This window comes from Papilio polytes, unplaced genomic scaffold, assembly GCF_000836215.1.
Source record: "Papilio polytes unplaced genomic scaffold, Ppol_1.0 DF824169.1, whole genome shotgun sequence".
Classification (NCBI taxonomy): domain Eukaryota; kingdom Metazoa; phylum Arthropoda; class Insecta; order Lepidoptera; family Papilionidae; genus Papilio; species Papilio polytes.
Window position 1 is genome coordinate 5,415,705 of NW_013525035.1, and position 27,472 is coordinate 5,443,176.

Here is a 27,472-nt window from a genome sequence, read left to right on the forward strand (position 1 = left end):
TGAAATTATAAATTTATTGTTTGCATTTGTCAAATTATCAATTGCAAATGTCAAAATACCAATTACCTTACTATGGCAATCTTGCTTCCTTGATGTTGGCAGCAACTTATGGTCTCTTTCCCACATTAGGGTTTTTATCCAAAACATTTACTCCCTAAGTTTAATCTCGTGAAAATATATAGCTTAAAGCGTGACGTAATACGCTTACGGCTGCTGTAATTGCTGAGATCTTAGGCAATAAAGCAGTGTGTGTTTACGCTTTATTATAATAGTATAGATTATTGCCTATGTTTTGTTATGACAATGAAAGGGATATCATGTTTACTTAGTTTTGAGGCAAATTTCACGGATAACAAAGGCTCATGTCTTTATTACTAAAGATAAACAATCGAACAGTTGTTTTGTTTTTAAACTTTCTTGCCCTCTTAAGTCATTGACTCTATAAACAATGATAACTAGTATAAATAATAAACAGATCAAAAATTATGTTTTAACAAAGAGTCCACGCACATCTTTGACTAAACTATCGCACAACTGTTTAGTTGCGCTTTGATTTCTATGAGCTTATATGGAGGTGTGCACACTACTTAGTTGTGCAACTAAACAGTTGAACGCTGCGAAACAATCGACAATCGCACAACTGTTATGCGATAGATTAGTCAAAGTTGACCTAATCTTACTATTTTTATCGACGTATGGTTTATAATTTAGTATTGTAAGGGAGCAGGGGTGTCGTTAGCCGAAACAGCCAAAGAAAACACAGCAGGGTGGCAGCAAAGAGTCGTTTATTGGTTATTATACCAATGTGGTCGGTCTGCGCGCGGACCCCAGGTTGGGAACCACGCGCAGATACAAAAAAAGGTTTCGATTCCGGGTAACCGTCACAGTACAGCAAGCGGTTACCTGCTAAATTAGGCCGTCACTACCGCAAGCAACCTAATTATCATATTTGTTCAGTAAGTGACTTTTGAAAGCGACTAGCGCAGTGAAAGGGTCTAAAGTACGCTGGGTATGTTATTTTAAATCAATCTGAGGTCAGTAGGGGTCGATTGTTAACCACATTTAAGTTAAGATGGCGAAAACAACTTAACTGAGTTTGAGAGCTTTATTGTTTGTGATGTCGCAAAACAGTGCGGAGCGAAAGGCGGACGTGTCTACATTTTTACGTCACACAGAACAAAGACAGCTCTGCTTGTATGCTCTGTGGGGTTTCCGAGAATGTACGCTTTATCTACATGGAGCGCAGTTCAGAGCTTTGTTTATAACTGCTTTGAATGGCTTTCTGTAATAATGTTTAATATGATTTCCAAGAAATTTTAATAAACGAACTGTTCCCTTGCGGCATCCGTATGAAATTATGAAAACTTTAATTTATTGTTTACATTTGTGAATTTTTTAAATGCCAGTATCAAAATTCAAATACACAAATGACAACGAAGGCCTGTGATATTGCATAACAATTACCGTTTCCATGGCAACCTTGATTCTTTGACTGAATAACTACAATCTGACATAGATTATAGTTTTTGTCTCTTTCCCCATGACGGTTTTTACCAAATGATTTACTCCCTATATTTAATAGCGTGAAAATATATTACCTAAAGCGTGTCTAAGTGTATGTAGCCTTTCATTAAAAAGATAATTTTTCAATAACGTATTACATTAGGATTGCTGAAATCTTACATAACTAAGTAGTGTGTTTTTACGCTTAATTTTATTAGTATAGACCATAGATATAGATAGTCTATGAATTATTGGGTTAATTTAAGTATAAATATTTCTTATGTCTAAAGCACCTTTAACACAACTAACTGGTGAAGTTAATGATGTTTTGACAGTGCTTTCGAAAGTGCTCATAAAAGCCTTGTTAATAAGACGTTTGAAGGTTAAATTAAACTTTGATTTCACCTTCAATATATCTGTTTTCACTGTAAGGAAGCTTTCTCCACTTACATTGAAAGCTTAGCTCAGCACAAATTACGGTCAATCAAAATATTGAACAAAAATGCATAGAAAGTTATTAATGTATGATTTTATATTTTAACCTTAATAGTGCCTTAAAAAGTTTTTGAATAACTGGCGTGTTAGAGTTTTTTTTTTAGTTTTATTAATAGACTAAATATATAGACTTTTCTAGAAAGGTCAAGAGCACCCGAAACTGCCATTGCTTAGATGTATAAAAGTATAAGTTAAAAAAGTGTCGAGTTTAATAGCTACGTAGTCTGCCTACCCATTTTGGGTTAGAGTCGTGATTATGTTTGTTTAACGTCTAGACAGTTTTTTCTTTGCATTCTTTACACGTTTAACTTGATAAGTTCAGTTATGACGTAAACATAAAAAAGTCAGCCAAAAGAGGAAGTGAGGATTTTAATATTTTTTTAAATTTATCAATGAATTACCTTTTTGAGGGTTTTAAATTTTTATTGAACTTTTTCAATTACAAAACTTCTACTAAACCTGACTGGTACATTGCGTAGTATTTGATAATAGCTTTCGCCCGCGACTCCTTCTGCGTGAATTAAAAAATTGAAAGAAACCTACGCGTTGTTCCAAACATCTATGCCGAATTTTATCGAGATCCGTTCAGCAGTTTAGGCTACAAACTCTAACAAACATTCAAACATTTATAATACTAGTAAGATTAATAGGGAAGCATTGTCTGTCAATCCAACTGACATACAAGTCGGAAATAATTATATATATAAACGTTTTTTAACCTTAACCTTTATAGTGCAACTAAAAGCATAGTTTTATTACTATTTCCCGTGACATCTCGATGGAATAAACACAGAATTAGTAACAAATCCTATATCCTGCCTTTCTGTTCCTTTATTTAAATTTAACAATCCTAAGGTACTCGAGTTAATAATATTATAAAACAATTTAAAAAAAAACAAAAAAAATTGGCCCCACCTGCAAGCGCTACCTTTAAGATAAAGAAAGAATTTACAAAATCTATCTACCAGAGGCGGAGTAATGTCGTAATACACATAAAAACAGACGAATTGAGTACCTCCTTTTGGGAAGTCGGTAAAAAAACTAAATAGGAATTATCCGACAGTTTACGATAAAATCTATACTATTATAATAAAGCGTAAACACACACTTCTGTGTTGCATAAGATGTCAGTATAAGTATTTTTGAATAATTCTTTTTTTTAATAAAAAGCCCTACACTTACGTCACTCTTTAGGCTATATATTTTCACGGCATTAAACTTATGGTTTAATATTTTGGATAAAAACCTAACGTGGGAAAGATACCATAATTTGACACATGCAAACAATAAAATAAAAATTTCCTTATTTTACGTGGATGAAGTCGCACGGGAACAGCTGCTGTGAAATATAGTTCGTTGCAAAAGTATGTTCAGGTTCAAGAAATGTCAGTTAAGTTGTGGGTTAAAAATAGACTGGACTGTTGACTGGTTGCTACGGCAACGGACCGCATACCGCTCGACCGTGTATTGCAAACTACTTTTTATATGAACGTCTCTTTGTACAGTTTGTACTGTCTAGTATTTTTAAACGAATATATATATCATTCTAGTATTCTGGCAGTTATCAAAAAAATGTAAAGATTTTTATCTAAGTGTTAACTAATTATGAACATAAAAACTAGAAGGAAATGGATAAAAAGGTATTTACAATAGTATTTTATTATATTCATTTTATTACATTCGCCAAAATAGCGAAGTGACCGCTGGCCATAAACATCCACATTCGCAATGTCGGCCTTTAATTAACAGAGGAATGAACGCACTGAAATAAAATATCCTCTATATGTCCCATACCCCGGCATAACCACTTTCCCTCACCTTGTATGAGAGTGGTAAGACAAAGGTTAGAATTAGGTCTCCAGAAATATCGAAAAAACAGGGATTTTTTTATATTACATTAACTATGGCACAGCTGTTGTGCGATTGTCGATTGTTTTGCAGCCAATTCAACTGTTTAGTTGCACAACTAAAAGTCGAGTAGTGTTCGCACCTCTATATCCTAGGAATCAAAGCGAGACTAAAAAGTCGTGCGATAGTTTAGTCAAAGTTGAGCGCTTTTCTAGTTCTTGTTCAATCTATTTTCAATTAATTATATCTATTCATTTACAGGAGCTAAATAAATCAATTTAGTTACTGTACTTTATTACTTTAGTTCTCGTAAACTATTTCAAATTAACAGCAAGGTTGTAACAAAGTGTTAGTTAAGTGAATTAAACACGGAAGTATCGTGCACGAATTTATATTTGCAAGTTCAAGGGGCCGGCGTTCTAATGCATAGCTCACGACTTTGACAGTGAACTTGGCATTGAATTAACTTATACTTGGCTCAGTGGTTGAAGTGTTGAACATACGAGTGAAAAGTCGAATTTAATGTTAATCTATACATGTAATAAAATTGGAGTGTCTGAGACGTTTATTCCGGCGGCGTTTATTCCGGGCAATCTCCGGAACAGCTGGGCCGATTTTGACCGGACCTTCACTGAAGGGTAACTGACATAGACGAGTATATTATAGGCTACTTTTATCTCTTAATTTTGCGTGGACAAAGACGCGGATAAAAGCTAGTTTAAATTAAATTGAGCTGTCTAATGTAGACCAAGGGCCACATCAATTCGCTACGATATTTTTTTTTAAATTATGAATTCATCTAAAGGTTTAAATGATAAAAATCTATGAATTGTCATCGACAATTTTATCTACCAATATATTGTGAAGTAGCTGTTCCCGTGCGGCTTCATCCGCATAAAATTATGAAAATTTTATTAATACATTGATAGTAAATGTCAAAATGACACGTGACATGACAAACCTTGGCAATCTGGCTTCCTTGATGTTGGCAGCAATTTATGGTCTCTTTCCCACATTAGGGTTTTTAACAAAAATATTTACCCCCTAAGTTTATTGGCGTGAAAATATATAGCCTAAAGCGTGACGTAAGTGTAGGGCTTTTTATTAAAGACAGAATTATTCAAAAATATGTTGTAAATGCTGATATCTTAGGCAACAAAGAAGTGTGTGTTTACGCTTTATTATAATAGTATAGATTATTGAGTTCTAGAACTGGAATGAATTGAAATTAAAGTTGATTTTTGCTTTCGTATTTCAGTGTAATAAAGGAATATATTTCCATCAAATAGTTAAGGAAATTTTAATATGAGTCAACACTAAATCGACGTTCTATTGTTATGTTAATAACTATGACGTCATTATTGTTTTGCAATACGAACAGATACGTGGATCGAATTGCATTCGTCAATTTGTTTGTACGCGTTAGTAATGATAAATAAGACGCCGTGTGAACCAACTGGGTGGTACGAATGACATGGAATTATTAATAACACAGATACAAAATAGTAACATTTTCATAAGAAAACAACTTTCACTTCTAAAATATTTCCATTGTTTTTGTAGCACTTTTTATGTAGGAAAAACTGTATTGAATCCAAGGAAGCAGTATTGAATGGTAGCCAATGGTAGCTTGCGTATTAGATTCATCTGGCGCACACCTCTGACTAAACTATCGCACAACTGTTGTCCGATTGTCGCCTGTTTTAAAGACAATGACATCCATATAAACTCATAGGAATCAAAGTAAAACTAATTGTTTTTTTTGACCGAATTTTCATATTCCAGTTAAATCGTAATTTTTCTTCATTTTCTTATAAGCATTTGTAATATCTAAGGTACTAATTATTCTTTCGTCTGCTGCATTAAACAAAGAATGCTAAATACATCGCGCATTGTAATACAACTTCATAGGTCAATGTCTACCACGCCTTTGCACACATTGTATACGAACTGCAAATACCACACGCCCTGTTTGGTTGCTATTCAATTTTTTCATATCTCAAGATGGGAAACGAGCAAGCGACCACCCGAAGTCCCTGATAATACCATCGCTGACCATAGAAATCTGTAAAAGCAGCTGTATTCATCACTAACTTTCTCCACTGAGTTGTTTGTTCTCCACAATTTAAGTGTTACTAGGCCTTGTAAACAAATGCAACACAGAGGAGAAGACGGACAGATAGAAATTTCCTCTTCCTATGCGTTCCCTCCTCTGGTAAATCCGCTTCCCCTTTCTATCATATTTTATAAGAAAATGGAAAAGGGCTAAAAAATGGCCAGCACGAACAATCTTCAGATGATACGACGATTGATACTTGACGATTGTTTTCTGTGGTATTGGGGGTGAGTAGGCCTAGTGCAACATACTCGTATATTCATACAAATCTCCTTTAGTTAGATAATTAGCATGTTTACCCATCAATCAGTTCCTTTAGTACTTTAACCTCAAGAGTATATGGTGTTTGACCTTGCTTGACCTGAATGATAAACAAAAGACTGCTCGCGTGACGCTCAGACCTTCGCGAACCTTTATCGTGTAGAATTATATAACCTAAGTTACATCTAAATAATGTTATTGATTTTTCCGCATGCAAATTCAGTTTTAAGACGTATTTCCACTTCGACAAGTGCCTTTTTTATATTCAATCATTCATGGCTCAGTGGTTTGAGTACTTGACTTGTAATCTACAGGTCTTGGGTTCGAATCCCGCTGTACCAATGTGATTTTCGATTTTTCAAATTTTCATATGTACATAATTTACCCGACGTTCTTACGGTGAAGGAAAACATCGTGATGCAACCTGCACATATCGGCGAAGAAATTCAAAGATATGTGTGAAGTCGACCAACCCGCACTTGGCCAGCGTGGTTGACTATGGCCTATTCACCCCTTATTAGGGTAGGCTCCGAGCCCCTCCGTGGGGACGTATAGTGAGCTGGTGATGTGATTTGAATTTATGAGCTATTTCTCTGAATATGCTTTTGTCCTTTCTTTGATTTTATCCGTAGATAATCTAATCAAGAAAAAATATATCACATTTTCCCGCTCTTTGAATCTACGATCTTTATAGCTTGCTTTGTTTATAATCTAATTCTATTATGTATACTATTAATTATTGTAATATCATATAATAAAGGCAGTACGATTATCGATGTTTATTTGTCAATTAGTCGTCAATCGATCAATAAAACTTGACAACGTCAATCAAAAGCATTCATAGCTCTCAATTAATATGCAAAAGAGCGCAATTCTATTGGCCAATAACTCGGTACATACGGCATGTAAGTATACAAACTAACTAAATTTATCGTTGTAAAGCATCGTACGGGAATTAGTTGACGAGTGTAATGCACGGTAAGGTAAAGTAAGGAATATCGTCTAACGCATTGGGAAGATGTCGACTAAGAAAGGTCGCAAACCATTGACTAAACTATCCCACAATTGATGTGCGATCGTCGATTGTTTCGCAGCAAATTCAACTGTTTAGTTGCACAACTAAAAATCGAGTAGCACCTCCATATACGCTCATAGGACTCAAAGGGCGGCTAAACAGTTATGTGACAGTTTAGTCTAAGGTGTGCGCGCGCTAATGAAAACGGTTCTGGTCTATGAAAAGCAAAACTTACGAGTGATGATTATTGTGTTGTGGTACTCCTAATTTCTTATTAATAAATAAAAGGTGCAAATATTTTTTTGCACATACAATTTCTTACACTAGCTGATGTAACAATCCAATCTCTGTTCAAAATAGTGACGTGTCACACGTCATTAAAACTGTTTACAATTCTCTATTCTCATACGACATTCGCGTTTCCCGTTGGTTTTGTTTTTCTCAGAAGCTGTTACGCTACGTAACTGGAGGTCAGGGATAGCGATGAAATGTCCAAACTAAATGTTAGCCGAACATTCGGACTGCTAGGGATGGGATTATTTATCGATTTTATCGATAAATGATATTACAACTAATTAAAATAAATTATTATTATTATGAACTGTATTCTAACTTTAAACAATCTTTGTTTATAAATTTAAGAATAAGTACTAAAATAAATCTTAAATACTTTAATAAAGAAGAGTTTAATTTTTTTTCTCTGTCTATTTCGTCTCAATATTTTTTCGTAAGTACATAGTAGTTAGTTGTGTCAATTTAAAGTCGAATTTTGTCCATGACATTGCCCAGCAATAGACAATTAATGTGCAAAGCACGTAAGCATTCATGCGTCATCATTTCTATTGAATTCATTTTCCTTGTAGTTATTGAAAATTTGCTTGTTGATTATAGCAACAAAATAAACGAAGGACTCTTGGACCTCAAACAAAATCCGCTGCAAAGTTTACTGATCACTAAGGTGATTTTTAACTGTCGTTGTAAGAATTAAACTTCAGTTTAAACTGAACGTATGTAGCAGACATTATACAATTATATGCAAAGGTAATTATTATCTAAGTTCAACAACAAACAAGCATGTCATCAACATGTAAGTAAAAGCCTTTTTCGAGGCTTATCGTTGTACAAACAGAATTTCCCAGAATGACTTAAAAACAATACTGTTGTCAAGTGCTATACAAAATAACAATGATTTTTTTAATATGTACTTAATTTTATTTACATAATTGATAAACGAAGAACAAAAATATCTATACCTTGTCTCTAAATTAATACATTTTGATAAATTACTACAATAGCGAAAATCTTTGCATTTTAAAAAGACTTAGATCCTTACCATAAAAAACTTTCATGGAGTTTTAAAATCTAATTCAGATTAAACATACATCAATCCTTTTACCGATGACTCGAGAGCCGCTGCTGGTGCGGATTTTTGACAATTCATGAATATTGAAAACAATAATATACGTAAACTATGAGATATAACAACATCGACATCCAATATATCAATCAGCGGCAGCTAAAGACTTTAAACGCATGTTAATTTATTTAATCATAATACAGTTTTTTTAAGCATATCTGACACTGACATTGTGTTAATTACAACACAATCAAACAGATAATAATGAATAATGATTATTTTAGATTCACGGTTACATTATCTTATCAAAATAAATGTTATTTACGTTAAAGTAAATGTTAAAAAAGGTGAGAGTAGGTAATGGAAAAATTTAGAAATAGGAGCTATGTTTAAACAGTTTTGTTCCGAAGATCATATAGCACAAAGATTGGAGCATCTTTTTTGTTTTTAAGATGGTTTAAGGTTTAATAATAAAATATGCCTGTTTATGACATATCTTTATTATTAATTAGCGAGCTTAAACAAAATCATTTACATGTGTTTAAAGGGACATCAATTCCGTTTTATTATCAAATACAGGTTATGCGTGAATCGTTTTAATTATCTTTATATTTAACTGGCTCGAAACCAACAATAAGGTATTTCGTCTCCACGTTTATTTTAATTGTTTTAACAGCAAACAAAGAAAGTTGCCAAATATTTGCTAAATAGGTCGCTAGTTGCCACAAGGTAATAATTTAAACAATAATTATTCGTTTGCCCAAGAATTTAATTCTGAGTCAACAAAGGTTCAAACCAGGAATATATCCTTCATACTTACTAATATAATAAAGAGTAAACGCCTACTTCGTGGCGTACGATGTCAGCAATCACAGCATATTTTTGAATAATTCCCTCTTCAGTAAAAAGTCCTACATTTACGACACGCTTTAGGTTATTTTGACGCTATTAAACTTAGGAGTTCAATAAATTGCTGCTAGAAAAGGACCATAAAGTACAAGCTGCCAACATTAAAGAAGCAAGGTTATTATGGTAACGGTAATTTTGACATTAGCGATTGAGAATTTGACAAATGTAAACAATAAAATAAAGTTTTTATAATTATATTAAAGTCTAAATTTTAAGGTTATTGGTAGGATGAAATTAAAAATCTATTTATCCTAGAAAATACATGTTTAGAAGTAGCATTGTACCTTGAAATATATTATATATTATGTGCATTCCTCCGCAATGCCACTTGACATACATACAAGTATATATCTGCGTTATCAGTCACACGGCCTAGGCAATTATACATTAATGAACAGCAAACAGACTAATCATAGCATTGTGAGATATCTCTGTACAACTGTAACTCTCAATTGTCGATGAATAAAATCATAACTCAAAATTGAATGACTAACCTTGAAGTCATACATGTGTCTATTTATTAAATAAATGTTAAAAATATTTACATTTTCTCTTTAACTCAAAACGTGAAAATACTGCAAGGTTCTTTATTTGAATGTCTTTGTTTTTATAATACAAGTCTAATTTGTACACTGAACCTCCGTTACTATTTTACACACTCTATGATCTGATATCTGAAGGCTTTTTATGCGTTTTAAGGAATAAATGAATGACGTCACCAATCAATGTTTGCTAAACATTTGGCTTTGTCAGCATTACTTGCATAAATCTATTGGATTTCCTCTTATTTAAGTTAAACTTAATCCTGCAAAGTATTAAGCTTTTTGATTATCGGTTAAATATAAAAATTTGTAATAAGAATTCAAGTGGATTTGAATTCCATACTCATAAATACAGTATTCTGCACCAGTATAAAACGATATCTAATATCTTATTTACATTTCAAACTACCTTTTGTCCGAAATTCGGGGATTGGATTTAAAAAAAAATCTAAAGTAAGTAGCATACGTGTTCTTCCAGATTATCCTCTTAAACTATTACAAATTTGATTGATACGTTCAATTTAGTCTGCGAAATCACAACTACCATCCATCTAATCTTTCGCATTCATAATATAAGTAAGATTTGACATCGCGACATTACTATAGAGAATCCGAATCTTTTTATCAGTTTGTTTTATCCGTGCTTTTTCTCTATTTATAAAAAAAAACTGCAGCAATGATTAAGTACATTTGAGTTACAAAAAATCAATTGACTTATAAAAACATTGTATTCAATATTTGAAAAAGACCGGTTCTTTTTCAGTGCATACGAGGTTTATAAAAACAATTTCTTGATCGAAGCCAAGCGCAAAAGCGATTAAATCATTATATCCGCTGCAAAATAAATCTATAACAAAATAAGGCTTAAGAACTATTCGCCGTTTTGTTAAAATTCTACGAATTAATTGTTAACAAGGATATTACAGAAAAATAGCTCTGTCGTATTGAAATGTCTTGTGCCAAAGGGTAAAACTAGAAGATAAAAAAGAATAGTTAGAAAATAAGATATTGTTTAATTAAAAAACTGTTTATCAATCTGTTGTTTGTTTAAGATATTCTAATTAAAACAATATTTATATACAAAAGTAAATATCACATTAATTAAATAAAATTGCTAAAAATAGCTCGAACATCGTCGCGTCAAGTAAACAGTTTGTAGAGAAATTGTCGATATATTATCGAGATCGAGTGCGGGCACGTCACTACGATTGTAGAATCGTGTCGTGCGTTACGTTCCGTCAGAGTCCGTCAGTGTGCAAATTGTAGCATTCGACGTCGAACGCGTCAATTTATTAATTTGTCAGAACATCGAACGAAATAAGTGTCAGTGAAGCAGTGTTCAGGTAATTGTGTATTTAATTACGATTAATTTGAATTAATTGCCTGTGATAACTACTTTTAGATAATTGAATGAAAGGCGGTAAGTTTGTTTCCTATTTTCGCGCGTTAATTTCGACGCGGGAAATTTGATTTTGGAATATTTGTAAAAATAAAATTCCAAGTAAATAAATATCATCCATACTAACACAAATTATAAGTCACATTTAAAGATGGCATATCTTTTGTCATTTTCATTTAGAATTTTAAAAAACTCTCATATAAGTAAGAGATTAACAATAATATTAAAAAGATAATAATACAAAAAGGGTAAAGTCTATAATCTCTTTAGAATTGAGAATTTCCAATAACTAAAACTTTCGAAACACAATAAATTATTTCGCACATATAATTTATATTGAAACAGATAAAAATTTATCTACAGATCAATAAAATTATAATCAAAGATACACTGATCGATTGAAACATAAATACAAGAGACATTTCTTTATGCGTTATCGAAGTTTCCAGAAAGCACAGACCCGGTTACTTTGTTGTCAGATGGGATACTCTCGAACGTCTAGATGTCAGCTCAAATGCCTCTCAAACGCTTATAATTCACACATCAAATCTATGTTTAATTACATATTATGAACAAATAAACTATTTTACCCACTACATTTTAAACACAACTTATTTATCAATATAAAATCTTTATAATCTGTAATCTATATAATGCATTACGAAACAACTGTAGTGCGTGTTTATTGTGTGGAGGTTTTTCTAAACATACCTAACTAAATTAATAACAAACAATAGATAATATGCAATAAATAAATAGGAATTACGTATAAGTCTGAAGTTTGCATTTACAACGAATGATAATAAGACATTAAGGGCCTGTCCCACAATACTTGTAAATTGTCAGATAACTATCCAACGTAGAAAATGTCATAATCATCATATGCCGACCCTCTATAAGGGATAAGGGCAAGTATCCACTTGCCCTTATCCCTTATAGAGGGTCGGCACAGTATGTGCTGCTCTTCCATACATCTCTATCAGCCGTCATATCTGAATCCACTCCTTTCTTAAGCATATCCTCTTTCACACAATCCATCAATACTTTCTTCTGTCTTCCTCTTCATAAAATATGTCATTTAAATATCGGATTTTAGTACACTGAAAGTGGTGTCACTTTTAAGCTATCTGAGCCTCAATCAGCCAGTAATGGGACAGGCCCTAAGTTTAAGTAAATAAACAAGTAAAAGAAGTAACCTAACAAATAATCAATAAAAGTTTCCAATAATAAGTAACAATAAAATGATTTGATAAATAAAAGCCAAGAAAATAAACGTAAGAGCTTTTCTAACGAGTTCTAATAACCGAAACCAAACGTTAACTTAAGCTACATTTTAACATACACGAAGTAAAATAAAACAAATTTAAATAAGAATTGACACTTTTATATACAAAACCTTAACATTGATTCATTAATCTAAGTAATTATGAAATTAAAATAAAGTTATCCTTATCGGATAAAGATAGTGTTTCGTATTTGGTCTGTGACCGCGAGTTACGAGTGCTTATTGATTTTTTTTTTATTAAACAAATCTATACTTATCAATATTTACGAGTACTTTATATACAATTAATTGTTCGTCTGTCTGCATAGCAACAGGAAACTTATCACACTATACTTCTTTTGTAAAAATGAGAAAATTGTTTCATGAAATATCTCTATACTAATATTAGTCGAATAAAGAGGAAAGATTTGTATTTATGTATTTAAAAGTAACTCAAAAACTACAGGGCCGAATTTAAAAATTCTTCCACCATTAAAAAGCTACGTTATGAGTGAGTAACATAGGCATACACACATTTTATTTATTATTTTTAATGTAACGCCGGCAAAGTTGCCAGCAACAGTTAAATATGAAGCAATTGTTTTTTTTTTTATTCCATTACGTGTTACGCGTTTTTTATGCAATATTTTATTAATTAACTATTGTTTATAACCTTTTTAAGTAAGTTTTAATCTTCTACTCGGCACTTCACAACATTTTAATTGCGTGATCTGAATCTACGACCGTTAGATATTTAATAATGTAAGGCTATTGTCACATAAGCGTTTAGTACAAAAATGACGGAAATTCAGCCTGAACTTTTAATAACCTCCATTTTAAATCTAGACTTAAACCTGGCTAAATTGTATTAACCAGGTCTTGGTCACATTTCCAAATATGGTCGTAACAAAACGTACAACTTTTCATTTTACTTTTCAATAATAAAGGTTTTTATTTTGTTGGCAATTAAGAGTGAATGCGTAAGGTTACATTACCTTACTTTTACGCACAAAAACACTCTCATATAAGCTCTCACGAAAGCTTGCTTTTTTCATACCAAACATCTAAAGCCATACTAATATTGTAAAAAGGAATATTTTTGTTTCTGTACTAATTTACGCCCGCTAGTTCTTGTAAAGTAAGTAGCCTAAATGTTTTTCCAGACTATCCTCTACATCTATGCCAAATTTTACCAAGATCCGTTCAGCAGTCTAGGCTACAAACTCTAAAAAATAACCATTTAAATATTTTGGATAAAAACCCTAATGTGAGAAAGAGACCATAAGTTGTTGCCAACATCAATGAAGCAAGGTTGCTATTTTTTGACATCATGTCATGTCATTTTGGCATTTGCAATTGATAATTTGACAGATGTAAATAATAAAATGAAATTTTGATAATTTTATGCGGATGAAGTCGCATGGGAACAGTTAGTATGTTATGTTATTGGTCTGTTATTGTAAAACAGATTGATCTAGATAATATTTCTTGTTATCTGTAACAATTATTACATTATCATAATGTTTTACGCAATACAATGGCGAGCATTGAGTAAATACCAGTAATATATACAAAAATATAATACTTACCATGTACATTGTGTGGAATTATCGCAATTAAAACCTGTTATCCAGTGATAGCGATGCGATAGCTATATGATATAACATATCTTCAAAATCTTACAACTTATCATGTTTTATGACGAACACAAAATATAAGCTGAAAAAATAATTTATAAATAGGTTTAAGTTGTAATTACTTGTATGGTTTTTATTTGTTCAATATCGGATTTATCGAAACAACCCCAAAATTTTATTCACGAGTATAAATAGTGAAATGACTTTAAGAAATATGTTTTATCAAGTTGAGAGTACTTGAATAAGTTAAAATATCTAATAAAACTTACAGATTCTAAGTCATTTAGTCTAAGAACACATTTTCATATTCTAAGTATATTCATAAACATATGTTATTTATCACTTAAATCGTCTTTTTATTAATATTACTCGTTAGTTTTAAACACACAAAGATGTACTTGTAAGTAAGAAAGAAATTCACAATACTACACAAAAACATTACACAATTAAATATATAATTGTATCATGTTAAAATAATATGTTTATATGTTAATTAAAGAATGATATAACACTAGATTACTAATGAATAATTAATATTATCTAGTGTTTAGATAATAACCTCTAACGGTTAGCATTGTGCGATGTTACATAACGCCGTCCCCAAGGTCATTGTTGCGAAAGTTCTTATCTGAATTAAGTCAATCGTTTTTAGATACGTTAAAGATAAACTGAATTTCATTTCCGTGTTTTGTTTTAGTTTTTAACTAGCTTTCGCCCGTGACTCCGTTCACGTGGAATGAAAAACAAAGTAGGAAGCCTATGTGTTCTTCCATAGTACTCTGCGTCTATACCTTTCATTGACATCCGTTTAGCAGTTTAGGCTACAAACTCTAACAAACATCCATCTAAACTTTCGCATTTATAATAACTATTAGTCAGAGTAAGATTACTATTTCTTAAGTATGAAAGACGACATTTAAAAAAAATATATCTTTTTATTTCGTAAGGTCTGATATACACGGGCTTGCTACATTTAGCGTTAATTAGGACGGTCATACACGGACCAGTAAAAAAGGTGTTTCTTAAATAAAGATTTAAAAAGAAATGTACAAACAATAATCATTTTGTTTCATGTCACCATATCAAATATTGCCTCATGTTTAACTAACAAATGTTAAGCAAATATCACCCTTATCTCCACGGATCAAGAGTCATCTGAATCACGCACGAAATAACGTAGCCAGATAAACACAAATATATTTTGCATGATCTTTTTTAATCAAATAACTATTTTGGTTATTTAAAATTATCTACGACAAATTAATTACAATATGCTATTACCAAAGCAATATAACAATCAATAAATAATCTAGAGAGAAGATGACAATTGTCTATTATATTTTAATGAAACGTTTTTAAATACAGTTAATTTTTACATAAAATAACTTATTCCAGGTAGAAATGGGAGGAGATCCAGAAGCGAATGAAAACGTAAAAGCACAGAACGAACCATCAGAAAACAAACAAACGGAAAACACAAACTCTAATGAAGCTAAAGACAGTACAAAAGTATCCAATTATATACAAAACATAAAGATATCGAATTCCAGTAATGGCTTAGTACTAACAGAGAAAGATAGTAAATTGTCTTTAACTAAAGAAGCACCTTTACTCACCGACTCCAAAACTGTCGTCAGATTTTCACCAGCATGGAAACAGGTAAATATTCATTCATCACCAGCTATACGTTCCCACCAAGGGGCTCGGAGCCTGCCCTAATAAGGAGTGACTAGGTCCTAGTCAACCACACTAGCCCACTGCGGGTTGAATTCACACATATCTTTGAATTTCTTCGCCGACATGTGTAGGTTGCATCACGATGTTTTCCTTCACCGTAAGAATGTCGGGTATATTATGTACATATGAAAATTCGAAAATCACATTAGTACATGGCGGGATTCGAACCCAAGACCTGTAGATTACAAGTCAAGTGTTTAAACCACTGAGCCACCGACGCTCCAGGTAAATATAATAAATTGATTTTACAAAACAGAAAACAGTAAACTGCATTTATAGAAGTTAAAAGATCACAGGACACCCTTAGTGAAGATTAAATAAATTTTAATGTAAAAAGTTTGACTAAACTACCGCATAACTGTTGTGCGATTGTCGATTGTTTCGCTGTTAATTTACGCAAGTAAAAACCGAGTATTGTGCCAACGGCGGATCCGATGGGGGGGGTCATGATCCCCCATGCCCCCCCACTTTGATCCACTTGACATGAGCTTGACAAAACATATTTACATATTTTGTCAAGCTCTTGACTTGACTACGACTATGTAACCACCCTTGGCATCAAAGCTGGATCCGCCCTAGTAGTGTGCACACCTCCATTTAAGTTCCGAAGAATCAGTTCTGATAACGCGACTAAACAGTTGTGCGATAGATTAGTCAAAGGTGTGAGCGCGTCCCAGTGTAGTTTTCACCTATATATTCTTAGCTTCTTTAGTAATTAATTAACCCTGTGACTACAAAAGAAAGGTATCTCCAGAGAACATGAATTATGGCTTTGTTTGGTTTTGAAGACCTAAAGTTTGAACTGCGACTTTTAGTAGTCTATGTCTAGACTAGGATTAATCTCTAGATACTATCAAATTACGTTACCTATTTTATTATACAAACACTGATCACGTAAGAAATGTTTTTTAAAACAACAAACTCTTGACTTCTGTCAATCCTTTATCTAAAATATGAACTTCAGGGAATTCTGTTTTAAAATGAAGCCATCCTGTTAAAATGCTTTGGTTTTTCCATCTCCATTCTTTCCACGATTGGGACACATATTGCTATTGCTATTCCTTTCACTGTCTTCTAAACAAACAGAGACCACAATACTATTGTCACGACACTCGAAAACAATAAACATCATTCTGTTCTAACTAAATGTATTCAAATTGTATGTAACTAATTCAATAAAACTGGGTTAATATAAAATCAGACGTGAAGTATGTACGTCGGTGAGCTACAACCCACTTACCAGAGACCTTTGAACATGCGATAGTACATACATTCCTACAAACATGCGAATATAGGTACAACGAACTGAGATAGTGCTATCAAAGGAACAAAGAACGGAGTTAACATGACGAGAAATATTGCTTGATAGAAAGGACAGTGTCCTGTCTACATATTCTTATGTCGTGATTTTTGAGAATTAATCGCGTAAGCATGTTACATTAATTACTAAAAAGTGTTACGGACGGAGAAAGAAATTATGAATTCTTCATTACCTTCTAGTTAACTACCACATTTAGTACCGCTACTTAATATTCACACTTAAATCTACGCTAAGGGAAGTTTATTTTGCCATTGAATTAAGTCGACAAACATCCTTTGTCTACAACACTCCTTTACTCTTTCCAGACTCTAGCAGCGTCGGCGGCCATTTTAATGACGTTTTCTTCAGGCCTGACTTCCGGGTACTCCGCTATCTTGCTACCTCAACTGAAGGAACCTGACAGCATCATACCCTGGGATGAAAGCACTGCATCATGGATAGGTAAGGAATCATATGTGTGCATATATTTGACTAAACTAGCGAACAATATTCTCGATTTGATTCCTATAAGGTTATTTGGAGGTACACTTCTCGATTTTTAGTTATGCAACTAAATAGTTGCCTGCGAAACAATCGACAATCGCACAACTGTTGTGCGATTGTTTACTCAAAGGTTTGCGCCCGTCCTAACTTATCCGTTGTAGGTATCGAATAGTTTCGCGCCCTTTTTAGTTTTCTATAACGTTCAAATTCCTTTACATTGCGACAATAAATGATTTACTTAGTGTGAAACTCTGAGATTTAAACGGTCTCTAAGACTAAAGACTTAGTGTAGTTTTAGTGAAGATCTTTAAAATACTAAAACAATAGCATACAGTTAAATTACGTTCAAAGCAATGATTGAAACAATCTTATTTATTTTAATGAAATAAATGAAACATAACAAAATTCCGTCATCTATTTACAGAATGTATGAATGATTTATTTGTTGAGATTTCCATTCACATCCGCTCACAAACATTATTCATCGAGAGAACGAACTAAACTAAAATCGAGTAAACACGAGGCAAATACGTCGCTAATTGATAACACTGTTCTGGGAATTGTACGAAATTCGTGGTCTTTGGAAATTCCAGAATAAATTATGAAACATTTTAGGAAAATTTTCTGATTTTTTCTAACCATAAAAGTACTCTGCCTAATCATTTGTATTAAAAAAGTACGTTTTTAAATTTTTTTCAAAGATGTAACCACATTTTTTTCAAACTTTGACAGTAAAATACGAGTAATAAAATTCTTCAATTGTTTACTCGTGCCAAATACATCTGAAAAAATACAATTACAACACAGCTGTTTGAAGGCTTTCAAATAATCTGCCAAGTATTTTAACGAAAAGATATTCCGTGATCTTGTTTTTATTACGCGTTTGTGATTTTCTGTTGGAATGTTTGCACTTTTTATTTAATACGAACGCAACATGATATAGAACGCATTTACTTTCGACAAAAATTCAGTTAACTCGAAATTACATAATATTTTTAAGAACTAGATATTTATGATAAATTGTTCGCGTTTCTTTCGCACAACTGTCTTTCGATTTTAAAGTGCGCACACTACTCTATTTTTAGCTGTGCAACTAAACAGTTGAATTGGCTGCGAAACAATAGACAATCGCACATTGTTCAGTCAAAGGAGTGCACCCGCTTTAAATCGACAATTTCCTAAATTCTCTCTTGAACAAAAATGTCCGTATTTTATGACGTTAAATGAACACAACCACATAATCATTCTTTGTTTTTAAATCTATAAACATACGTATGATGCAATTAAAGATGTCATATGATCATACAAATCTTGTTTGCGTCTCCATCACACACTGATATCAGTCTGTTATCTGTTATTTACTAATTCGACCACAAGTCGACTATGTTTACATAGCAACAACATTCACTAGAGGTTAAGAAACAAAACTGTTTACATTTTAAAAGATAAAATAAACAAAACCAAATCTAATTTGTTTAATAAATCAATTTTTTACTCTTTTAAAAAGTTCACCAACTTCGATGAACACTATAACTAAATTTGAACTAAATTAAGAGGTACGCTTGGATCCTTCCTGTTTCCTGTTTTAACATTGTTGTATTTATTTTGCAGCGGCAATGGCAGCGCTCCCTATGGCTCCAGGCTGTCTGCTTTCGGGCTGGATGATGGAGAAGTTCGGCAGACGTAACTCACACTACATCGTCTGCGCACCTTTGCTGGTTGGCTGGATCCTCATCGCCTGCGCCAACAACCTTCTCCTCATGCTCATAGGAAGATTCCTAACCGGTCTCTGCGTCGGTCTACTAGGACCGTTGGGACCGGTGTATATCGGAGAAACATCTGAACCCAAATTCAGAGGGATTTTCCTCGCAGGTGTGTCGTTAGCGATCGCAGTGGGGATTTTAGTCGCACATTTGATAGGAACTTTTATATCGTGGCAATGGACTGCGGTCATATGCTGCTTGTTTCCAATTCTATCAGTGATTTTACTAAGTGCAGTGCCTGAAAGCCCGACGTGGCTGATCTGCAGAGGTGAAGTGGAGAAAGGAGTCAAATCTTATTACTGGCTGAGAGGTTACAGCGAGGAAGCGAAAGCAGAATTACTAGCCGTCATTGATAAACGAAAGCAGACTGATTCAGAGCCAGTACCAACATGGAGAGAAAAGATTGCCAACTTAAAGAGTCCGGAGTTATTAAAACCTTTAGCTATTATGATTATATTCTTTATAACATGTCAGTTTTCTGGCGTGAACGCTATTGCGTTTTATTCTATAGAAATAGTTGAGAAGGCGGTCGGGAAGGGGATGGATCATTATGTTGCTATGTTGGCTATCGACGTGCTGCGGACTGTAATGTCTGTGGTCGCGTGTGTTATCTGCAAGCAGTATGGCAGGAGGCCTTTGTGTTTTATAAGCGGAATCTGGACTGCATTATCTATGATAGGATTAGCATTGTTCTTGTATTTCACTGAAGGCAAACCAACAGATATGTCGTGGTTACCGCTTTCGTGTTTAATGATTTACATCTGTGCGATATCAATAGGTCTAGTGCCTTTACCTTGGATGATGTGTGGAGAAGTATTCCCTACTAAAGTACGAGGGTTAGGTTCAGGAATCAGTTCAGCAACTACGTTCTTAGCTTTCTTCGTCGTTGTTAAAACTGCGCCCGGCATGATGTCTAGTTTAGGAGAAGTTTTCACATTCCTGTTTTACGGTATTATAGCGTTTATCGGAACTGTTATTTTGTACTTTATTCTGCCAGAAACTAAAGGCAAGAGCTTGCAAGAAATAGAAGATAAGTTTAGAGGTATAAAAAGCAACAAAGTTTAGTGTTCATTAAGTTTAAGTAAATGTTCAACGATATCATTTATTAACTTTAAGCTTAAATTTATTTATCTGTGATATTATAGTCTGTATAGTTTATTAAATAGATTATTAATATTAAAATTTATGTTATTACAAATGGTGGCTTTTATTTCATCTTTTCCTAGTATCTAGCCAGTATTATTTCGTACAACGACAGTTATATTTTAGGTGATTTACATAAAGTAATAAAACAACTCTTAAATCAAATATTTATTAATTATAATTGGTTTTTGAATATAATTAAAATGGCACAAGTTAATATTCGTTATAAGTAAATGATCTCGTACGATACCGATCGCATTTTTCATAAAAAAATGTAATACAACAAAAAATTAGTGATGATTTTAATCAAAAGCCTTAATATCAAATAATAATGGCACAATAAGCATTTATTTCCTTTATACCCAGTAACTTAGTTCACATAAGATGTTAAGTTATAATTAAGTACATGAACAGGAGAATTTATTAAATATTTAGGTAACATGAAAGGTAACATAAAATGAAACTACAGAAGTAAAACTTCGCTTGTAAGTTATTTAGTTACACTGACATCTTAATTCCAATTAATAAATCCATACATTTTCCAGCAAAAATGAAAAAACCTTAACCATAGAGCGAAGTTTTACTTTTAGTTTAAGACTCTTTTCCACTAACGTGTCATTTCTATAATCAATATAAGGTATTATTTTAATTTGCACTTTACGAATTGTTTGCGACTTGCTGTTTAGTGAAAAAGAGTTTAAATTACTATGGGTTTACTTGGCTCGCGGTTTAACGAGCCTTGATGCGGGCGGTGCGAACTTTGAGAACCCTTGCTGGTCGAAAACCGGCAGCAGGTCCCTGACCCTGGCAGACACACTGCCTCCCGACACTCTGGAACGATACGCTCTGTTGAGGATGAGAGAAAGGCTGTAAGTGAGGTGCTAACTACAGTGCGAACCAAAGTGTTTAGCAGCTGGAAACAACTGACGGCTACATTTGAATACTATACGTGATGTGAAATTGTGTTTAGGGAATATCTACGTGATACGTTCTACTGACTACGTACGTTAACAACATTAATAACTAGTATATACGAGTATCTATTTGATGAATAGTTCTAATCCTAATTAGCAAGGTTTAATAATGATGACAAGAAGTTCCAGAAATAGACAAATATCAAACAAAACTGTATTCAAACAAGCAATATTATGTTTCAATTATGCAGAAAATGTAAATATAAAACCATATGTAGGCATACAATAACTTAGCGTTTCTTGAAGATATACCTGCTGGGTTTGATCAGCTTAGCGGCCTGTGCAGGTGTAGCCAGTTCTGTCGGGAAGAAGGTCGCACCGTAGAAGTCGAGGCCGTTCTGCAACAGGATGTTGGCCTCCTCGATGCTGGCGAGGGTCACGCGGATGACGCAGGTCGCTTCCTTCGGTATCATACTGCTAACCAGCTCGCCGTCGATTGTTGTAAGCGCACGAGTTGGTGTCTTTTCTGATGGTTTTGGAGTCGATGTGCCTAATGTCGTGAAAAAACAAAAATCTTTAGCTTTAAAAAGTTGTCCAATATTAGTATTAAAAGACAAAACAGATATTGAATTTATAGCGTACATCTAAAATTTTTACATCGCATAAAATCTAGCATTTTGTGATGTTATAGCGTGCAATTAAACAGTCGTGCGATAGTTAAGTCAAAGGCGAACACTATAAGTACACAAAATGCTAGATTTTTTGCGATTAGAAACATAAGATTAAGAACCATCTTATGGCTCATCTTATGGTTATCATTATATGGTACGCACACTATGTAATTTTTAATTGTACAACTAAACAGTTGAATTGGCTAACGAAACAACAGATAATCGCACAACAGTCGTGCGATAGTTTAGTAAAGGTGTGCGCCACTGACCAGTGTTGCCCTCTCGTGGCGAGCCGGCGAGATGCAAACGCAGCACCTCCACGACGGAGGTGAACTTGTAGAGGGCATGACGGACGTCCTCCTCCGGCACCTCGTCGGGTACATCGTACACGTAGATAGTGAACGTCTTCTGAGGACGGCACGGTATCGCGATCTGCACGATAAATTTAAAGATTTACTTGTAAAATTTGTTAGTTATAACAAAATAGTGTTCGAGCGCCTGGTTTCTGCACGAGGCTCTAGGCTCGTCCTGTAGGAGCCAGGGTTCCTCCGTATTAGTGCTAGGTATTTAGGACATGTAGTAAACACTCAATAATGATTTTATATCGTGTTCACAATTGAAAATAGGATTGAAGTGAATAGGATCGTAAAGTTAGATGCAAGCAAAGTTGCAGCTTTATGAAAATAAATTATAAGTCAATTAAAAAAATTCATGAATAATTAAGTATATATCGATATAACTTAGATAATTATTATGAAGAGATAGCCAGGGCTCCAATAATTTCACTTAAAATACACTCCGATTTGCAGCATATGCAAACAATAACATATGAAAACAATTTTGGTACAAAAACTCAGAAGAAGATATGAAAGCACAGTTTTTGTTAATTAATGAAGGGATGAAAGAAAAAGGAGATAGAGAGAGGGTAAACGTTTATTACCTTCCTATAGAACCTGGATCCAGTAACTTTATGGAATCCTTTCTTGAAGACCATCTGGTAGTCATCAACATGAGAGAACTTGAAGAGTATACCAGTGGCTGTCTTGGTGAGAGAGAAGCAGCCTTTGAACTCCATCTTCTCGCAGATGGTGGATGCTTTCTCCATGCTGAGGCCGTGAGAGGGCGTGAGGAGGAAGGCTCCCTTAGTGAGGAAGTGCTCTGAGTCCGATATGTCGGACTCACTCTCCCCTCCCTTCATTAACGTGTGGATCTGCTCCTTCCACATGTAAGAATCTGACATCTGTGCATACAAATACATAAAATTTATAGACACATGTAAGTACCTGGCATAGCAAGCACAAGATTTGTTGAAAGCTAGGGACATGTAAGTTGAGGGAGGAGTAAAGGGGGAAAGGGTCATGCTAGATATAAGCCCAATTTACTGGCATGTTTATTCTTGCCTTAAGATTTGGCATATTTTACTTTGAAATTATTTAATCCAATTAAAGAAGAACTAACAAATGAATAACATATAACGTGGTATCATTTACAATTTATTAAACTAAAACATAAACAAATTGAATTTAAAAATCAGTCAAAAAGGACATCAGATCGCTTTTAGTAAAAAAAAAGCATATTTTAACAATGATGAACAGGCTAAAATTTAAAACATTTTTTTAACGTTTTATAATAAACTTTGAACCTAACACTAACAACATTATAATCACTATACCTACCTGATTATTTAATATTATATCACAACTTGCGGTCGGATATTGCGGTCGTAATCAGAAGCTCAACACAAAACACTACAAATAAAACTATCAACAATACTACCGCATACTAAAATAGACTTAACGTGTGTTATAATAAACAAAGTTTGTAAGGTAATCCTATTATAACACATTGTGTGAACAATTTCTCAAAATTATACGAAGATATACTGCATCGTCGGAGACTACCCTAATAATGAATAGGTCATAGTCAATCATGGTGCTGCGGATTGAATTCGTACAAATATGTGCAGGTTGCATCACGATGTTTTCCTTCACCGTACCGAACACCGAACATCTGGTCAAATTATTAAGAAAAACGCATTGGTAGATAACAGTGTCCAAACCCAGGATCTGTAAATGCCTAAGACCAGTGGATGGCTTCGTTGCCATGGACGTAATTCTCAAGGTATCGGCGTCTATTCAAAGTAATGTTCCTTAAACTCTTTGTCGATATAAAGGCGTATGTAAAAGTAATAGGTTATTAACGCAAGTACATTCGTATAACAAATTCAATTGACCATAAATCACATAAGAATACAATGGTATATGAATGTAGGGACAGTAATCGTTGCTAATGGCGCCACGCGTCACTAAACTGTACCAAACATGTCACTATGAGCTAATAATGAAATGGAAAAAGACATTTGGATTTAAATTAAAAAATATAGTAAGTAACCTATGAGTAAATGCGAAAGTTTAGATGGATGTTTCTTAGAGTTTGTAGCCTAAACAGCTGAATGGATCTCGATGAAATTTGGAATAGACGTGGAGGATAGTCTGGAAGAACACATAGAACTTTTGTGTTTTTGAATAACACGCGGACGGAGTTGCGAACGAAAGCTAGTGTTCTATATTTGTGACAGATTTCATCGAGATCCGTTACGTTGTTTTGAAGTTATTACAAACATCCATCCATCCGTTTATAAAAAAAATGGAATAAATATAATCCTTATTAAGGGTCTGTTAAAGTAACAATTAAATCGACTGAAAAGCTTGTAATTGTAATTGTTTTAAATACAAGACCAAATCGAGTGTAATTTAGTATAGTCACAAACTGTGGGTGGACAGGCTCTACAATTTAGATTTGGCAGTAATTGCCGTATGTTTGGTCCCAAGAGGCAGTAACGCCATATTTGGTAAAACCGAGCAATCGTTTAATTGTTTAATTTCTTCTACTTGTTACTGGTCGATAGATAAAGCATTTAGCTTGATTTTAAAATTGCTAGTTTTGCTAAATTAAAAGTTACAAGAATAACAAAATAACAAATTATGTTTTTACCAGTTTTTGCCCGCGACTCCGTCCGCGTGGAATTAAAAAAAAACAAAAGCGAGTAGCCTATGTGTTCTTCCAGACTATGCTCTAGATCTATGCCAAATTTCATCCAGAACCGTCCAGCCATTAAGGCTACAAACTCTGACAAACTTCCATCCATCCATCTAAACTTTCGCATTTATAAAATAAGTATGAAGTATGATGGTAAACAAACGTTGGACTTTTTGACTAATTTAAGCTCACAACTCCTTATCTCTGGGTTCTCGCGGAAGATCAGCGCTGGGATCATTGAGTAATACCCAGCATTCAAAGCTGAGCGTGGACGCAATCCGGTCAGCATCACATTGTTTTATTATATTCTTTTATTTAGTTATTTACATTTTTTCCCTACTTAGTTAGTATGTTAGTTTAATTTTTTTTTTCTTATTATTTCTGATTGTGACGTGTTGCTACGGATTAAATGTTATTTTATTTTATTTTACTATATTTTATTTAATTATCTTGTAAATTAATAACTTATAGAAAAAATTCTACATGAATTAAAAAAGCGTATAAATTCTGTGTAGTACAACATTAAATTAACGAATAAATTCCAAATTGAACGAAGAATAGAATGCGAAAAATTTGTGAAAAAGCTCAAATAATGTGTAATATTTGCGTTACTACACTTTCCAAACTTCTGTATAGTTACAATCAAATTATAATAATAATCAAATAAAAAATAACTTTGCGATGTAGAAAGATTTTGGGAAATTCGACAAAAAAAAAATAGAAATTCAAAAACAATAAATGACAAATCAATTGATACAGAAAACTGTTATTGGAAATAATTAAATTTTATTTTTATTTAGTAAACTGTTCGCCATTTTGTCTAAGTGAAATTAAAAAAATAATAAAAACAAACCCTATACTCAAAGATAACGTAGCATTTAGTGAATGAATTTTTGAATAATTTTTAAATTACTTCAATACATATTTCCTAGTTATAATATTAATACAGATAACGCTAACCTGTCTTTTATCAGTTTTGTCTTGCTTGTCCTCGTCTACTCTATGTTCTGTGTCGGAGACGCCTTCCGCCAGGGACATTGTCTGCTACTGCCGGCGTCAGCCTCAAGACACTGTTTTACCTACAGTCGCGACAACTCGACCGTGCTACCACTCCTTACTGCGCCCAGACTTAGCAAACTATAGAGTGGATACGAAATAAAACAAATTTATACCATCTGTAAGTTCCTTCTACAGATGTAATTTAACTTCAATTGGTAATCGAATTGTCTAGAATTGATCGTGGGTTTTTAAATGTTTAAAAGGCGAAGTAATGTTTATTTGACAATACTGTATTTGTACAGCACATAAAATCGCTTGTGTTTGTTATTAAATGACTAAAACTAAAAAGCCTAAAGAAAAGTTTTTAAATGTGACGTATTATTTATAAAAACTAAATTAAATTTAAGACTAAAAAACTGCTTATTTTTGCTGTTGTTACTCATTTATTCATATTAATTGTTGTACAAACATTATGAAAATTGTTAATAACGACTCCGTATCTTTTTAAGTATAATTTTTATGACAGGCGCGACGAAAGAATCGACCGAGACTATTATTATCCGAGTTCTTCATAGAGACAAAGATTGTCTTAACTATTAGTGTTCTACATACGACCATATGGTTATATTATTTTGTTTTTAAATTAGGTATTTAATATTTTTACTACCAGCCACTGGTTTCAACGCCCCTTACCGTCCCGCAATATTATTTTTATAATGCCTTTATTGCCGAAACTAAGAATAAATTTACAATTGTAACACTTAACATAGATTTTCTAAGAAGTTTATATATTTTTTTATTCTAGACCAGTTGTCGGCGTGTCCCGTGACACATCTCTTCCAGCTCTTTCCATTCTTGGCTATTATGCGCTTTCCTCTCCTAAAATATCCCTCCAGTGTCTTTATGTCGTCTGCCCATCTCTGCCCTCGAGACAGTTGGATAGATAAATGTTTGTTACAGTTTGTAACCTAGGGTAGGTTAGGTTAGGTAGGCTTGCTGCTCGCGGAGGTGTACTGGCGGAGGGCGGAGGCCCGAGATCGGGCGGAACACCCTCCG

At 33.5% G+C, this 27,472-nt stretch overlaps 2 protein-coding genes across 6 annotated transcripts in view; one reads left to right on the top strand and one right to left on the bottom strand.

Moving 5' to 3' along the window:
• Positions 1–20,798, top strand: part of LOC106111407 (facilitated trehalose transporter Tret1-2 homolog) — a 29,283-nt gene extending 8,485 nt beyond the window's left edge. Inside the window, exons 1-4 of one of the 4 annotated variants that reach the window (XM_013293485.1) lie at positions 11,260–11,389; positions 15,742–16,005; positions 17,710–17,845; positions 19,499–20,798. In XM_013293485.1, coding sequence (XP_013148939.1) covers positions 15,748–16,005; positions 17,710–17,845; positions 19,499–20,715 — 1,611 coding nt within the window. In that variant the 5' untranslated portion in view covers positions 11,260–11,389; positions 15,742–15,747 and the 3' untranslated portion in view covers positions 20,716–20,798. Of the gene's footprint in view, positions 1–11,259; positions 11,390–15,741; positions 16,006–17,709; positions 17,846–19,498 lie in introns of those variants that run through there. The other 3 variants (XM_013293486.1, XM_013293483.1, XM_013293484.1) reach the window with 3 other exon arrangements.
• Positions 20,799–21,127: 329 nt separating this feature from the next.
• LOC106111408 lies at positions 21,128–26,455 on the bottom strand. 2 transcript variants are annotated; one of them, XM_013293488.1, is made up of 5 exons: positions 26,378–26,455; positions 23,319–23,618; positions 22,648–22,810; positions 22,020–22,257; positions 21,128–21,624 (listed from the first exon to the last, which is right to left on the bottom strand). In XM_013293488.1, exons 1-5 carry the CDS (start codon positions 26,453–26,455, stop codon positions 21,507–21,509), a joined length of 897 nt encoding a protein of 298 aa, XP_013148942.1. In that variant the 3' UTR covers positions 21,128–21,506. The 2 variants fall into 2 exon arrangements, with proteins under 2 accessions (XP_013148942.1, XP_013148941.1); XM_013293487.1 differs by having other exon boundaries at positions 21,128–21,639.
• Between the last annotated feature and the right edge of the window lie 1,017 nt (positions 26,456–27,472).

Bases quoted from the DNA above. Each gene is read 5' to 3' on its own strand.
- LOC106111408 (XM_013293487.1), bottom strand. From the start codon at position 26,455: ATGTCCCTGGCGGAAGGCGTCTCCGACACAGAACATAGAGTAGACGAG. The intron at 23,619-26,377 runs GTTAGCGTTATC...TTGTATGCACAG, and splicing joins ACAAAACTGATAAAAGACAG to ATGTCAGATTCTTACATGTG. The intron at 22,258-22,647 runs GTCAGTGGCGCA...TCACGACATTAG, and splicing joins GCCACGAGAGGGCAACACTG to GCACATCGACTCCAAAACCA.